The sequence below is a fragment of the Mercenaria mercenaria genome, chromosome 14, assembly GCF_021730395.1.
Source record: "Mercenaria mercenaria strain notata chromosome 14, MADL_Memer_1, whole genome shotgun sequence".
In the NCBI taxonomy this organism is placed as follows: domain Eukaryota; kingdom Metazoa; phylum Mollusca; class Bivalvia; order Venerida; family Veneridae; genus Mercenaria; species Mercenaria mercenaria.
The window spans coordinates 46,581,175-46,599,307 of record NC_069374.1 but is presented as its reverse complement, the minus strand read 5'-3'; the positions used below and the strand labels follow the sequence as shown (position 1 = coordinate 46,599,307).

Below are 18,133 nucleotides of genomic sequence, written 5' to 3'. Positions count from 1 at the left end.
AAGCATTCGGAATCTTAAATCTGAATTCCCGAACATTCCTTTGCCGTTTTTGCATTTAACATAATACTTTGCCTCGGTAGGCAAATCTATCCAGTCAAACACGTTCGAGATGAAGGATCCGTTTTGAAACAATAACGGCCAAAATGACGCCGATTTCCATAAAGGAATGATCAAAATGCCTTGTGCTTTATCAACAAGCATCTTTTTTAAAACCCTGTTCACTAAATAGACTGGAGGAACAAAACAAACAGGCCGAATTCTGACGACCAGGAAACAGTAAAAGCGTCTACACCTAAAGACGCGGGATTCCAAGACTTGGAATAAAATCTTGGTAATTTCGCGTTGTGTTCTGACGCAAACCAATCAATGCTTAAAGCGCCAAATGTATTCTGTATGATAGATAATATAGCGTAAGAAATACCCCAGTCATCATAATCTATTATCTTAGAAAGATAATCAGCTTTTTCATTTTGCGAACGGGGAATCCATTCCATTTCAAAAGTGATAGCATGCTGCATGCAAACTTGAAAAATGCTAAACGCTAAATCTTGAAGATCTTTTTTCATAGAGCCTTTAGAGACTACGGAAACAACGCCCTGGTTGTCAGAAAACCACTTGACGCGTTGATTCATTAGCACGTGCACTAAAGATTTGAGAACAGAAAAAACTGCTGACAGTTCCCTCCAAGTGGAGGATTTGAGACTCTCATCTAAAGACCACATCCCATGTGAAACGCCATTTATTGTACTAACCTCGTAACCAGCATAGCCCGAGGTGCTAGCATCGCTATACACTACCCTAGAACACATGTGTGACTGATATATATCTTTAACATTAACAGTTTCTAAATGCCTTTCCCAAAATTTAATCTGTTCGACACTTTCTACAGACAATGATATATATGAATCCCAAGTTCGACCCTGTAAAATATCAGCACTCAAATATTTTGTCATTATTTGAGTCACGTGACCAATGACAATAGACATTGAGATGATTTGTCCTACGAAACTGGCTATTTTTCTAACAGCAACACGTCTGTGGGTTTTTAAGTCTTGCAAAATTTGCGAGGCTGTTGCCTTAGCCTTTTCTATTCTCTGTACTGAAATACTAATTTTGCCTTCTTTAGAATTCAAAATAGCACACAAGAGTTGCAAATTCTGTACTGGTTTCCATATACATTTAGTAGCATTTGGAACAAAACCTGAAAGCAACAGATCTTCTTTGACCTGTGAGCTTAATTGTTCTGTATTATGGTAATTACTTGCACACCCGAACCCATCATCTAGAAACATAAGAATGTATTTACTTTCAGCCCTCCATTTAGCGACCAAAGGTCTTGTTACCTTTGTAAATATGTAACATGCACTTGATAAACCAAATGGTAGAACAAGAAATTTGAAATACTGAATTACACCATTCTTATCTGTCCATGAAAAACCCAGAAATTCAGTGTGAGGTTCAAAAATTTCTATGAAATGATACGCACTTGTAATATCAAATTTAAACATATAAAAATCTTTCTCTAAATAAGATAAAGTTATGCGTAAATCTTCAAATTTCACAGATTGTTTCCATGCTTGTTAACTTCACGTAAATCTAAGATTAATCTCATTTTCCCATTATTTTGTATTGATACGGTCAAAGGATTAACTATCCAGGGTGGCTGAGAACAAGGCTGAATCAAAGATCTGTCGATAAGGTCCTGAATTGCTGAACTAACAAATTCTGGCTGCAATAATGCTGAACGATTGTTTTTATTAATTGAGCGAGGTGGCGTAGAATAAAATGGAATTTTATAGCCAAATTTTATAACATCTAAAACAAATTCTGACACACCTAGATCACACCAAAATTGTACATTTTTTCTCAACCTACCCCTTACAATAATATTTTTCTGTCCCTGTTCGTACTCATAAAAATCATATGTGAAGTTACTAAAGTCATAATCATACTCATCTTTGAATGTAAAGCTACTTTCTGGCTGCTGACTGGTTCCCGGCTGAACGGGTGGTGAACGGACAGTCCCGACGGAAATGGCTGAAGCTTCCACAGGCGAAGCATGGACCTGGGGCGGCTGCGCTGTACCCAGTGAACTGTGGACCGTAGCTGTAGGCTCCGAAAGAGGGACGAAAAGAAGTTCCCCTGCCGAAATCGGGTAAAACTGGTCTTGTAGGAAGTTCCTGGCCCCTTGTGAAAGGCCGAGCAGGAGCAATATAATCCACCTGAGGGAATTTAGTAGTCGCAGACCGTTTAACATTCGAAGCAGACTTGCTGTTTTTCTTTCTTTTAAGAGCACGATTTTCGGCTTTGCTGATTTTCGCCTCATCTTCTTCGTCACTGGCAATAGGATTGCTTTCGTATAATTTTACTGTGTCCCAGCCGGCCGAACTGGAATCCGCTATACGAATGAGTTTATTGCGTTTTTTCAACTTGTTTAATACTTCTGTCAAAACTTCAGAAGCGTAGTCGATTTTTCCGTGTCCAATTGCCCACTGAACCTGTTTCACTGACTCATCAATGTCGCTATTAAACTCGTACTGAATCTTGTTGCCTTGAAATTTCCAAACAATGCTTTTCTCAGTTTTCAATTTATTCACTTCACTGACAACAGTTCTAGAACTACCTTGTAATTCCTCTTTCAGATCTAGAAAGTCCCTTCTTTGTGTTCTCAGTTCATCCAAAACAAGTTTCATTTGATCACTAACAGAATTGTTTTGTGAATTTAAAGATGGCGACGAAGAACTGTCGCGTTGTAAATTTTCATCCATTTCAATACACACCGGGATAAAATATTGATAAAGTCCCGTCGATCGCCCAAAGCTGAATGACAATTAAATACCTTACATTTAACACGAAAACTTCGTGCACAAGCACCGCCTACTGGACACACTATTCGACCAATGGAAAATAATTTTCTTCTAATTCACATTCGTTCAACCGCAGAAAATTATATTTCTCCGGTCACAAATATGACCAATGAATGAACAGATAGACTATTTATTAAAGCTGAGGACACAGTGGTACTGAAAGAACATGCGTATGAGCAAAACAATGTAGCAAATTTGTATCGAAAGATGATAAACTGTGTGAGCAACATAGAAAAGAAAACAAGGAATGAGAAAAAATGATGAAGTATTATCATTGTTAACTAGAAGAAAAGATTGAGAGGTCGGACAAAAAGTACTGAAATAAGGATACCGTACTAATAAATGCTACGAAAAATAATAACAACACAAAACATTTTTGAAACATCGAGAGATAAAATGAAACAGTTCTTAAAAATGATCTTAGCATACGTCTTGTCAAAGGACTTATTTCGCAAAATGTGAATAATTAAAACTTTTTAGTAAACATTTCGTTAGATTTATTGGCTATATATCTGAACGTCATAATACTGGGTATGTGAAAGTGGATGATATTTACATCATTATGTGACATATAAAATGGGCAATATTTGAATCAAATATGGCATAACTCACAATACATGTATACAGTTTATTGATATTGTGAACAGTTGCAAAACAAACTACTCTAAAACACGTATCTATAAGCACTTGTGCGTAATTAAATGTGAAAACTCAACGGACCTTTTTCAGGGTATAATACTGTTCTATTTTACCTTAATAATTTGCTTTAATGCAGTATCAAATTGTATTAATTCACATTTTCTTGGAGGTAAACATTATGATTCTATCACTAGACTTAACGTGTTAATCATAAAATGGCGGTATTGTAATGTGTTTAAAAATATGGCGAGTACGTCGTTCCATAATTCGCTTTTGAAAACATACATACCTTTTATATGAAGGTCATTATCAATTTTCCTTGTATTGTAAAGTATACATGAGACAAAAATGTGTAGGTAACGCGTGAACTTATTAATCATAACCATACATAATATTGCCTGTAGAATGGAAATGCTGTACTGAATCATACCATATGTTTATCAAACATTGTCTGTGAAAGGCGACTAATATGATACCCCAAAAAATAAGTCCATCTACGACCGTCCCTCTTGACAGACAACTTATGATGCTAACATATACGTTTTTATAATAGTCAGGTGATAGACATTCATTTTGAACAGACTGGTGAAATGAAAAAGAAATCAACAATTGTCTTTATTATTATGAACGTATACGCCAAAGATTCTGCCATGAAAATCTCCCTAGGTGAACAGGGAGATCACGCTTTGTGTAGTACAATGAATAGGGGAAATTTAAAGAAGAATGTGTAACGATTAAGAAGCGCCGGGGATGAAAATCCCCAAGACGGTACCTAACGTACGTATATAGTTATTCGTCTTTGTTGTCTGCATATACTGAGTCAATTTTTTCGATGTTTTCCGGTTCCGGTTTATGTGCACACCGCAGACTGGTTGTCTGCATGAACATCCGAGCACCCCGAATCAGTGTCACAGAAATTCGTAAACCGCGCCAACATTATTCTTTTACTTATGTTTCGTAAATGCTGCACATGCAACTGAAAAACACTTTTAAAACAGTAAGGAAGTGTAAAGGCAGTCAAGTTTCTGCGTGGAGTGCAAACAAACAAATAAAATCCTAAAGCCAGTGCGCGAACGCGGTGAATGACGTCAACGTCTCGGCTTCCCGTAAATTTTGCAAAGTATGATATTCGCTGTAAGAGGTATGATGGCACCAAATGTAAACTTCACTGTTAGAACGAATTTTCACTTTCTTTTGAGTGTTGAATATTTCTTTGTAAGTGGATATATAAAAGATAAATCCCCATGCTAGGCGGTGCCTTAATTCATATTAGCTTATGACAAGCAAGAAAAATACAATAAACAAAAATATATACTACATGATGATAACACGGTCATGCAACGATGGTAAAGTTACGCGAGTCCGTGGTTCGATTCTACATCGGCTCGATCGAGATTCGAGTCTATGGATAGTTTGGCTGTTTGTTTCCGAAATAATAACGCTGGCCATACGCCGCTAACAGACCTTTTTCCAGCCATATACGAGCCTGGGAGATCAGTTCGGCATGTGTCTTCGTGAGCTTTTTATTAATAAAATCCCTCCGACATCTTTCAGCTTGGTTCAAAGTGTGGCTTTGATATGAGAAAAGCTCTCGGGCGACTCGAAGACTGATGTGCAGATTTCTGTTTGGGTCTACCCAGTCTGTGGCATTGAGGACAGTTTTGTCAATAGACTCGCTTTCGCCTTCGGGAACTCAGGTAATTCTCAGACAGTTTCGCCTGGAATACTGATTCGCACTGTCTTGGTCAACAGACAATCAACTTTCCGTTCACGGTGCACTACTTTTTCGACAAGAGTGTTTACGTTTTTTCGAAGGTTGAATTTTCGAGTTTAAGGGAAGAAACCGTTTCCTCGAAGCCCATTAAAACTCTAGAAACGATGCTTCTGATCATAGATGAAATTTAGTATTAAAATGATGACTTCAGAACTTCGTCGATTTGCGATACATGCTCAGAACTAAGTTGGATATTATCTTCATTGTCACCAGTTTCATTATCGACTGAAAATGTGCATGACTTTTTTGAATCGGCCTATTACAGTTGTGAAATTGTCGCTGCAGGATGGGGATGGATATATAACGTTATATATTCTCTTTAGTATAGATTTGTCACCATTTAGCGTGGATTTTGTACGACAGTTTATAGTTTATTGTTTACAGGTATGCTAAGTCAACCATAAAACAGGTAAAAATATGACGAGAAGAGTATTAGATAAAAGTCAGACATTGTTAACAAACTCATAGAAAAGGTTCCAACTACACTGCCGTACACTTTGCACTGAGAAAGTCCCAATGACGCATTACCGTAAAAAATTTATTAGCACAGGTCATTGTACAAGTCCAATTTACAGAATTGTCCTGGTATTCAAACACGGCTAGTCCGCCATTACTGACCGGAAAGACGAAGGTGATTAGTTTGATACAGATTTATTAGAAACTTCAGAATTTTTTTCCAACATGAACTATAAACTAAATTTTTCGGCGTGATTGTAATTCAAAGTTTGCGAGGGCTTCAAGGTATTTCATTATTCGATATTGGAAACCTTTTATTTATACACAAGGAAGCTGCTAGTATTAGAGCGTCTTATGTATCTTGCACTATGCTCCGACTAAATATACTGACAATCTTATAGAGACACCGCCTGAATGCGAAAACGGTGTATAAACTCACGCACATACGCACGCATACACATATATACACGCACCTAGTACGCACTTACACTTATAACCCAACCCATATTTCATCTCTTTTCTAAAACGCTTGAGCTTTTCCGCTACCTATTTATCAATATTTGCCGTCATGAACCCGAGTTATCCAGGAAGCAATTCTCTTATTGTATGTAACTCGATCTCCAAGAAGATACATTGATAAGTATACACTACATAATTTTGACTGAAATACTGTTGAAAAATGGCGTTAAACCCAAAGCAAAAAAAAAACAAAACAAAAAAAAAAAAAAAACAAAAAACAAACAAACACTACATAATTTCACAAATAAAAGGCGTTTACTGTTGAAATATTATGTTTACCGTATTAAGTATTATATTTGTTTTTACATTTTACATAGATCTGCATGTTTGTGTCTTGGCGACGAAATTTAACATTTTCAGCAATTTATTCACACATGTTTGTTGCAGCTAAAGTGTTACTCAGGTAATTTTCCAATGGTGTAACCTTGCTAACATGAATACATTATAATGATGCTGAGCTGTTCGGATGAAGAACACATCCATAAGTGCCAAAAGACTTAAAGGCCTAGATATTGGCAATGAGAAGCAAAGTAGACTTAGCGTTGTATATTGCAGTGTGACCAAAGGAAAGACACCGTAAGTCGACTAACCAACGAATATAGAATGTAAGTGAAAGGGGGAAAAAACAGGTAAAATGCTTTACATGCCCACCAACTAGATACATTTTATACGAAATAGATGATTATATATTATTAAAGCCAGTACACAGATGTGGCGTGTTTGTGAATATGGATTCATAGATTTCAACTTTTCAAATAAAAGTTAATGGGAATATGTATACAACAGTAGGTGTCGAACTGGGCCAATATTTACAATCACTACCTGGTCATTTGGTGAGAGTGAGTCTTATGATGTTTTACACATTTTTTTCTGTGAGTTTTGTAAGTGCTTTATGTAAAGTCTGCTAAGCATGAAGAAATGCTGAACATTTTAAATGTGTTACTTTTTTATTTTCTGCAGAATTGGTGATAATAAATTATTGGCGGGAAACACTGGTCTATATAACGGCTGGTACCCGCCGGATAAAATGAACAAAGAGGAGGCACTTGGAGACAACTCTAGCTTTGAAGAAAGGTTGAAAGCCGGAAAAGTTCTTACTTCAAATTATTAAACTTAAATGGTTTGAGTACATTAAATTTTGTTTAAATCTTGTTTTTTTTAAGTATCCAAATGATATTTTTCTTTACGTATTACGTTTGTACATGGTTTACGTATAGTCTATAGTAATAAAATTACGAGCGAAGGAAAATTTCATGTAACCACTGTTATTATAATAGCCTTTTTGTAATAGCCTTTTAGTATTCGTCCGACCGTACTCAAATTGAGTGGAATGTTCGAGTCGAAAACCATGGAATATTCTTAGGACCATAAAATGCATGTTGTTGTGCACGACGTGTGTCCCGTTACGCGTTGCAGGTCGTGTGCGGCAACTTTGGAGCGTCAATGACGCTTTTTCTTGTAATGTGATTAGTTGGTATATGTGATTACGTTCAGTTAACTTCAGATTGAAATAGCGCTGTATTTCATACGCACTTTTAACTTGTTACATTAATTTGATATAAGCTGCACATTAGATCAGAAGCATTCTCTTCATGTACTAATTAGGAAATAGATTTTAGTTTTGAGTGCTGTGTTGGCAAATAAAACACGGTTTTGAGTTCAGATGCGTAGTAATCTAATCACGAAGGCCGAAGGCCTGAGCCTGATTAATTATGGCGCATCTGAACGAAAAACCGTGTTTTATTTGCCAACACAGCCTCAGAACTAAAATCTATTTCCATTCTAATGCAGACGACGTAACTTACTACTACTACTACACTGTTTACATCACGTGATTTCATTGATAAAATGCGGTTTTAAATACAAGGGAGTATGCCGGAATAGCCCAAAGTAGTTCATTTCGCGAAACGTGCTCTAATCGACTAGACAATACACGGTAAAACCCTTCTTCGTTTATATAAACGGAAATCTTAAAAGTGTTAGAATAAATAATAAATAATACCGACAGTGTTTTTATTCTGTTTTTTGCAGACGACCCTAATGAATACAAAAAGCCTGCAGACGACATGCCGGAAATGGTACAAAAGCTTCTTACACGTATGAATGAGTATAAGGAACAAATGATACCTGCTAAGATACCAAAAGCAAACTCAGCTGCAAATCCTAAATGTTTTGGCAATGCATGGACACCCTGGTGGTGTAAAAAAACGATGGCATGAGAATTGCGAATAAATGGTTAAAATGTCAGACCGGTTTTTGAATTATTCATACACATTATAAAAATATTGACTTGCAGACGCAGTGCTGCGTCTTTAAATGTGGACTAGTTGCTTTGAGTTATTTACAACTAGATGTAGAAAGAGCATTCGGAATGAGATTTATAAAGTGGATGAATGAGTAGTACAAAATGAAATAATGATCTTTTTTTTCTGTCCACATACTATGTGTGTTGCATTTTACTTCTTACATTGTTTATCACGTTCGTTTTTTTCAAACACATTCAGCTCAACGCGGGCAAGTGGAGAAAGTCTTTCCCTAATGGGTTACCCTCTTTAGTATCGCCTTTTCGTTCTGTTGTCTTCATTCTTGTCAGAGTTATAGGACTTTTGATTTTTCTAGTAGAGACATTATCTTTCACCCGTTCTTGGGTTTGATTTAGATTAACTGGTTTAAAGCCTAGTTTGTTAGACCTCGCCCCTGAAAGGAGGCAGCTATTGAAATATGGTGAAGCTCTCTCACATATTGTGATGTAGTAGATTTTAGACATGGTCTGCTTATTGCAAAATATAAGAAATGAGCCGTGCCATGAAAAAAACAACATAGTGGGTTTGCGACCAGCATGGATCCAGACCAGCCTGCGCATCCGCGCAGTCTGGTCATGATCCATGCTGTTTGCTAACAGTTTCTCTAATTGCAATAGACTTTGAAAGCGAACAGCATGGATCCTGACCAGACTGCGCGGATGCGCAGGCTGGTCTGGATCCATGCTGGTCGCAAAGCCACGATGTTGGTTTTCTCATGGCACGGCTCAAATATTTGTCGTATGTTACATGATTTCTTAGGAAAAATACGCATATAGAGCATTGTATAAAAACGTTTTTCCTAATTATAGCCTTTTTATGAAACCTTGTTTGTTGATCAATATCGGTACATCGATTTCATTTTGTTAATTTGTATCTGTCCAGTGATAACCTCAAAGGTACTGGATCCGAAGTAACATTTTGTTAATTTGTAGGTACTGGTATGGATCCGTAGTAACAATCGGTAATTTTCGTTTGTTTACATGTTCTCCAGATGTCGGCATTCTCAAAATAATTATCTGTTACGACCGAAGGATTCCGAATTCGTTCGAGGAGGATACGTAATCGCAAGGATTGTCATTACGGGTCCATAAACTAAAAGATTTTTTTCAAGAAACGTAGTGTAGTGCTTAATGTAGGCAGTAGAACTAATGATACAAACTTCACGTACTGCCCATATTAGATATATGTGCAGTTGACTGCTCCAGAAATACATAAAGTAACATTTTCTAAAAAAAAGTTATTTGAGCTGAAATAAATGAACTCCGCTAGAACTTATTGTATACTTAGGTGACTATTGATCTACTACCTGATGCAAACCACACACGTTCTACCTCTATGTATGAAAAAACATGCATAATTAATACAAGGAGTAGCAATCTGAAAAGAAAACTTCAGTTAATACCGCTGTGGAAAGTGTGGCATTTTTTGTGATGATAGTTGTCGACAAACAGACGATTCTTTTGAAAAAAGCACGGAATTTCAGAAAGGTAAAATATAAAAGATATACTGCTGGAAAGACAACATTCTATGCTTCTAATAAAAAAAGAAACAAAAGATGATTCTATGTTAACTTTAAAGTAAACTACCCGTATGTATAAAATGAAGACCTTTTTATGGCATGTGCAGTTTTTTTAGCTCGACTACATTTTTCACTCACCCTGCACACCTTGGTTAAAGTTTTGCATTGTTATGTGAAAGTGTTTTTAACATGTCATTGCAGATTTCGTTTCGACAATTTTTTTTAATGTTATATGAAAGTGGGATTGACATGTCATTGCAGGTTTTTTCTTTTTTTCTTTTTTTTTTTAATTTTAGATGAAAGTGAATTTTACATTTAAATGCAGATTTTGTTATGTTTTAAATGTTGTGTGGTCCTCTCTACGTGAAACGCGCTTTCCGGTATGACATATTGAAATTTTATTAGTTATTAGTGTTTGCGTAACTAAAGTATATTAAATTTGTACATACGAATGGTGAACATTTCGTCTTCAAGGGATATATACCGAGTGCATTTTGGCCACATGTTTTTTTTGTAGTAAGAATAGCTTGTACCTTTAATATCAGATAGATCTAATGTATTCCGCACTGATCGAGATAGTTTTCCACATTTTCGCGTTGCTATTTTCAGTATGTTGTTTCCAGGCATCTTCGCTAGAACAGAGTCTTGGTATGTTTGCATAATATTTATATTACACCATGGTAATAATTTACAATATACCATTTTATGTTTTAAAATAGGCCATACTTTTCATTTAAAACTTTACAAAAGTTTTATCCCATTTAATACTGTCTGACTATCTTATGTCATATAATTATAATTCAAGCGACAATGACTCATCAACTCATCATAGTACATGTCGAGGGCTGAACGTAACACTGTCGTAAGTCCGTCTCTATTTTCTAAGAGTTACAACAGTATTGTGTTCAACCCTCGATGTTTATCCTGACATACTGCGCAAGCTCAGATAATAGTTCAGCAGTTCTGTTCTAAGGCGGGTTTGAGGAACTGTATATATCCTGAAGTTAGAGTTAAGTCTGTATCGCTGGGTTTGCCTCTTCATTCTTTAGTCTGCTGGTGGCAAGAGATATTGCTTTAGCAACCGCAGCAGACTAAGAACAGTCTGAACTACATCTTTGCAGGTCGATCTTGGTCTGCACTGTTTGCTATTGTCAGTAACATTTTTTACTTTTTTATTATATATATATGACAAATTGCGAGAACCTCCTCATTTGAATATACATGTATATATATTCAAGTAAAAAGGTTCTCGCAAATTTTCACTTTTCCTTTACTAATTGGGTTACAGAAACAACCTTCTATCAGATACAACCTCCACAACTATTTGAGCCGCAGATACAATCCTCCCTCAAATACAACTTCCATAACTAATTGGACCACAGAGGAAAACTTCTCTCAGATACAACATACATTACAAAAGTAACCACAGATTCGACATTCTCACAAATTCAACATCCACAACAAATGGAGCCACACATTCAATCCTCCCTCAGATACAATCTCATTAACTAATTGAGCCTCAGATACAATCCTCCTTCAGATAAAACCTCTACAACAAATTGAGCCAGAGAGACAATCTTCCCTCAGATAAAACCTTTACAACAAGTTGAGACAGAGATACAATCTTCCCTCAGATAAAATGGAGCCACAATTACAGTTATACTTCAGATACAACCTCCACAACAAATTGAGTCAAAGATAAAACCTTCCCTCAAATACAACCTCCAGAACTAATTAAGCCACAGATACAATCCTCCCTCAGATACAGACTCAACAACTAATTAAGCTGCAGATATAACCGTCCCTAAGATAAAACATCCTCAACTAATCGAGTCGCAGATACAACAGATACAACCACTCTTTAAAATAAAAGTATTCACAAAAAGAATGAGCCACAGATACAACCTTCCCTCAGATACAACCTACACAACAAATTGCGCCACAGGTACAATCCTGCCTCAGATACAACCCCAAAAAGAAATTTAGCCACAGATACAACCTTCCTTCAGGCACAACCTCCACAACAAATTGAGCCAAAGATACAACATTCCGTAAGATACAAACTCTACAGCTAATTGAGCCACATATACAACCTTCTCTCAGATAAAACCTCCACACCTTATTGAGCTACATATACAGCTTTCAAAATACAGCCATAAATACAACATTCACGCAAATACAACTTCCCCAGCTAATCTAGCCATAGATACAACTCTCCCTCAGATACGACCTCCACAACTAATTGAGCGACAGATACAACCTTCCCTCATAAAACATCAACTACTAATCGAGCCGCAGATACAAACACTCTCTCATATAAACCTCTACATCTAATTGAGCCACAAATACAACCTTCACTCAGATACAACCTACACAACTATTTGAGACAAAAATACAACCCTGCCTCAAATACAACCTCCATAATTTATTGAACCAAATAGAAAACCCTCCCTCAGATAAAACCTCCACAACAAGTAGAGCCACAGATGCAACCTTCACTCACACACTCAGATACAACCTGCACAACTAATTGATCCGAAGACACAATCCCCCCCCCCAGATACGACTTCCACAACTAATTGAGCCACAGATAAAACATTCCAGCAGACACATCCTTCTCAACGAATTGAGCCACAGACAGAGATTTTACATCCACAACTAATTTAGCCACACATATAAACTTTTCTTCAGATAGAACATCAACTACTTATTGAGCCGCAGATACAGCTGCTCTCTCAGCTAAACCTCTACAACAAATTGAGCCACAGATACAACCTTTTCATACATTCACAACTAATGGACCCACACATTCAATCCTCCCACAGATACAACCTGCACAATTATTTGAGCCAAAGATATAATTCTCCCTCAAATTCAGCCTCCACAATTAATTGAACCAAAGATAAAACCCTCCCTCAGATATAACATCCACAACAAATTTAGCAACAGAAAAACATTCCAGCAGACACATCTTCCTCAACAAATTGAGCCGCAGATACAACATTCCATCAGATTTTACAACTACATGTGTAATTGAGCCACACATGTTATGCTCCCTTAGATACAACCTTCACAACTAATTGAGTCATAGGTAGAACGTTCACTCAGATAAATCATCCACAACAAATTGCGAAAAGGATACAACCTTCACTCACATACAACCTCCACAACTAATTGAGCAACAGATACCATCCTTCCCCAGACATAACCTCCACAACAAATTGAGCCACAGATACAATCCCCACTAAGATATAACCTTTACAACTAATCAAGCCACAGAAACATCCACTCTCTCAGATACATCCTCTGCGACAACATGAGCCAAAGACATAACATTCCCTCAGATACAACCTCTACAACAAACAGAGCCATACATGCCACCCTATTTCAGATATATCCTCCACAACAAAATTGAGCCACAGATACAATCCTCCCTCCAGAAACTACCTCCATAACAAATTGAGCTAAAGATACATTCTTCACTCAGGTACATCTCCACAAAAATGGAGTCACAGATACAACCATTCTCTCAGATACAACCTCCACAACAAATCGACACATAGATACAATCCTCCCTCATACAAAACCTCCACAACAAATTAAGCCACAGATACAACCACTCTCTCAGATACACCCTCTACAACAAACAGAACCCCAGATACGACATTCACTCAGATACAACCTCCACAAAAAATTTAGTCACAACTAATCGAGCCACAGATATAACCACTCTCTCAGATAAAACCTCAGCAAAATATTGAGCCACAGATACAACCTTCCCTCAAACAAACCTCCACAAAAATAGAGCCACAGATACAACAATTCTCTCAGAAAAAAAGCTCCACAACAAGCCCCGCCCCCACCCATCCAAGATAAACACTCCACATCAAAATGACCCACAGATGCAACCCTCCCTCAGATACAATCTCCAAAACAATGTGAGCCACAACATATACAATCATTTCCTCAGATACAACTTCCAAATCAAATGGAGCCACATAAACAACTACTCTCTCAGATATCACCTCCACAGCAAATGTAGCCTAAGATACAATCGTGTCTTAGAAACAACCTCCGAGACAAATCGAGCCATAGATACAGCCATACTCACAATTATAACATCTATAAACAAATTGAACCACAGGTACAACTTTCCCTCAGAATTAAGATCCACAACAAATTTAGCCGCAGATACAACAACTCTCTCAGATATAACCTTTATAAAAATTGACCGAAGATGCTACCTTCCCTTAGATACTCTGTCTACAACAAATGGACCGAAGATACTCAGATTCAACCTCCATAACAAATAAACGCACAGATACAACCACTCTCTCAGACATAACATCCTCAAAAAACTGTAGTACATGTGTTACAACTCTCTCAGATACAACCTCCACAAGAAAAAGAGCAATAAATACAATCTTTCTGCAGAGAAACTTCTTAGTACAAATTGAGCCACAGTTATAACCATTATCTCAGATACAACCTCCACAACAAACTGACCCACAGACACAATACTCCCTAAGATAAACACTCCACAACAAATTGACCCACGGATACAAACCTCCCTAAGATGCAACCTCCGCAACAAAATGAGCCACAGATATAACCATCATAACAAATGGAGAAACATATACAATCACTCTCTCAGATACAACCTCCACAACAAGTGTAGCAAAAGATACAGCCGCTTTCTCAGAAACAACCTCCGCAACAAATCGAGCCATAGATACAGCCTTTCTCTCAGATATAACCTCCATAAATAAATTGAGCAACGGGTACAACTTTCCCTCAGAATTAACATCCACTACAAATTTAGCCGCAGATAAAACCACTATCAAAGATATAACCTCCATAAAAAATGGACCGAAGATTCTACCTTCCCTCAGATATTCTCTCCACAACAAATGGACCGAAGCTACTACCCTCCCTCAGATTCAACCTCCATCACAACTAAACCCACAGATACAACAACTCTCTCAGATACAACATTCTCAAAAGATTGTGACACAGATGCAACCACACTCTCAGATACAACCTCTAAATAAGTAAGAGCAAAAGATATAACCATCCTACAGATTAACCTCAACAACAAATGAAGCAGATGATACAACCAGTCTCTCAGATACAACTTCACAACTAATTGAGCCGAAAAGAAGAAACCACTCTCCCAGATACAGCCTCAACAACAAATTGAGACAAAGATACAGCCATTCTCCCGATACATCCTCTACAACAAAATAGAGCCAAAGATACAACATTCCCTCAGATACATCTCCACAACGAAACAGGTTCAAATAAATCACTCTCTTAGATATAACCTCCGAAAAAAATAGAGCCGAAGATACAACCTTTATCCCAGATACAAGCTCTACAACAAATGGAGCCTCAGATACAACATTCCTTCAGATACAGCCTCCACAAATAATGAGCCAAAGATACAACCATTTTCTCAGACACAACCTCCACAACGAAATGAGCCACAGATACAATCCTCCCTCAAATAAAACCCTCAACAACAAATTGATCCACAGGTACAGTCCTTCCTCAGATAAAACCTCCAAAATAAATTTAGTCATAGATACAATCCTCCCTCAGACTTAGATACAATCACCACAACAAATATGCCAAAGAGACGACCTTCCCTCATATAATAAAATCCGGAAAGTAGATCCCTCGAAAGCACCGAGAACAAGGCAAATAGTGAAAATTGCAGACTCGGTTTGATTGAGTCTGTTCATGGGCAGTAATGGAAAAAGCAACACTGCCCACGCCCCCTAGCACCGGCTTAAACCTCCACAACAAATGGAGCCAAAGATACAAACCTCTCTCAGATACAGCCTCCACAACAAAATGAGCCACGGATACAACCCTCAAAAACAACTTCCATAAAAAATGGAGCCACATATACAACCACTCTGTCGGATACAACCTCCACAATAAATGTAGCTGAAGATACAACCACTCTCTCAGAAACAACCTCCACAATAAATCGAGTCATAGATACAGCCACTCTCAAGTATCACCACCACAAGAAATTGAGCCCCAGGTACGACTTTCCCTCAGATTTAACATCCACAACAAATTTAGCCGCAGATACAACAACTTTCTCAGATATAACCGCCACAAAAATGAACCGAAGATGCTACCTTCCCTCAGATTCAACCTAAATAACAATTAAACCCACAGTAACAATCAGCCCGCCCGCTTAGCTCAGTAGGTAAGAGCGTTGGTCTACGGATCGCGGGGTCGTGAGTTCGATCCTCGGGCTGGGCGTATGTTCTCCGTGACTATTTGATAAACGACATTGTGTCTGAAATCATTAGTCCTCCACCTCTGATTCATGTGGGGAAGTTGGCAGTTACTTGCGGAGAACAGGTTTGTACTGGTACAGAATCCAGGAACACTGATTAGGTTAACTGACCGCCGTTACATGACTGAAATACTGTTGAAAAACGGCGTTAAACCCAAAACAAACAAACAAACAAACACAGTAACAATTACTCTCTCAGATACATCATCCTCAAAAAGTTGTGGCAGATGCAACCACTCTCTCAGATACAACCTCTACAACAAATGGAGCCGATAATACAACCAGTCTCTCAGATACAGCTTCACAACTAATTGAGCCGAAAAACAAGCACTCTCTCAGATACAACCTCAAAACAAAAAATTGAGACACAGCTAAAACCTTCCCTCAGATACAGCCTCCAGAACAAATGGAGCCGAAGATATAACCACCACTCACATTAACCACCGCAACAAATGGAGTCACGGATACAACCCTCCCTCAGATAAACCTCCACAACAAATGGAGCTACATATACAGCCAATCTCTCAGATATATAACCTCAGATATAACCTCCACAATAATTGGAGCCGAAGATACAACCGTTTTCCCAGATGTAACCTCCACAACAAATTGAGCAATAGATACATCCCCTTTCTCAAGCACAACCTCCACGGCAAATGTAGACGAGGATACAACTACTCTATCAGAAACAGCCTCCACAACAAATCGAGTCATAGATGACCGAAGATTTTACCTTCCCTCAGTTGCAACCTCCACAACATATTAAGCCATAGATACAACCCTCCCTCAGATAAAACCTCCACAACAAAAACAAATCTCGGCATTTCCCACGACAAAGCGAAAGGCCGATGTTGGCAGAAATGAGCCACCATACTACAGCTTGGGTAGCGGACATTTTATCACCACTCACGGACAAACTCAATCAAACAGAGTATGCTTTCATTTTGCTTGGTTGTGTACATCATGCCCTAAAAGCTAAATTCGTTTTCTACTCTTTATCTGCCAATGGGAAAGTACTGCGATGATTTTTAATATTGTTTAAGGAAGTCAACTACAATATTTCCCTCCCTTCACCTATAACTTTTGTATCCTGGTTTCTTAAAGTAGTACGAGGGGTGTCCAATAAGTTCGCGGAATAATGTCCTTTCTCACAAATGTAAACACATATATGCGTCGAATTTGGAGTAGTATATTTTAACCTAAGTATTGTTTGGCGACCATTTTTATTCTTACTCTGGATATATCAGTTTCCATAGCAAATGACCTCCCCTAAATCGTTAACGGCATTAATATGTGCATGTTTTGTTAAACGTCGTCAGATGAGAGCATTGTAAGGCGGATAAATTTGGAAAAAATAATAACGTACGTAATTTCCTGAACATTTTAACGTCATTAGCTCTTTCCGTTGAAATTTCGCTGTAACTTTAGTTACATCGTTATTAGAAATTAACATTGGGAGAATATCCATATGTGACATCGAGTTACGGCGGAAAAATGTGCATAGGTCTTCAAAGTTGCCAGCAAAACCCTAAAGCTGATGAAAAGATCGACAACGTTTTAGCCATTCGGGAAATCATTCGTTAACAAGTAGCTCGAGCGGTTTCATACTGGCTGATTATCTGTTGAAGACGACACCAGAATCTGGCGGCCACCAGATCGTTTAACAATTTGATATTCATTTTCAGGTTTTGCGGAGAGATCTTATTCAAGCTTTCCGAAAGAAACGACCGAATGCAGATC

The 18,133-nt window shown here is 37.7% G+C and overlaps 1 protein-coding gene across 1 annotated transcript; it reads right to left on the bottom strand.

Moving 5' to 3' along the window:
* Window positions 1-1,580: 1,580 nt before the first annotated feature.
* Window positions 1,581-2,884, bottom strand: LOC128548284 (uncharacterized). The gene has a single exon (XM_053522764.1). It carries the CDS (start codon window positions 2,766-2,768, stop codon window positions 1,971-1,973), a length of 798 nt encoding a protein of 265 aa, XP_053378739.1. The 5' UTR covers window positions 2,769-2,884; the 3' UTR covers window positions 1,581-1,970.
* Window positions 2,885-18,133: the final 15,249 nt, after the last annotated feature.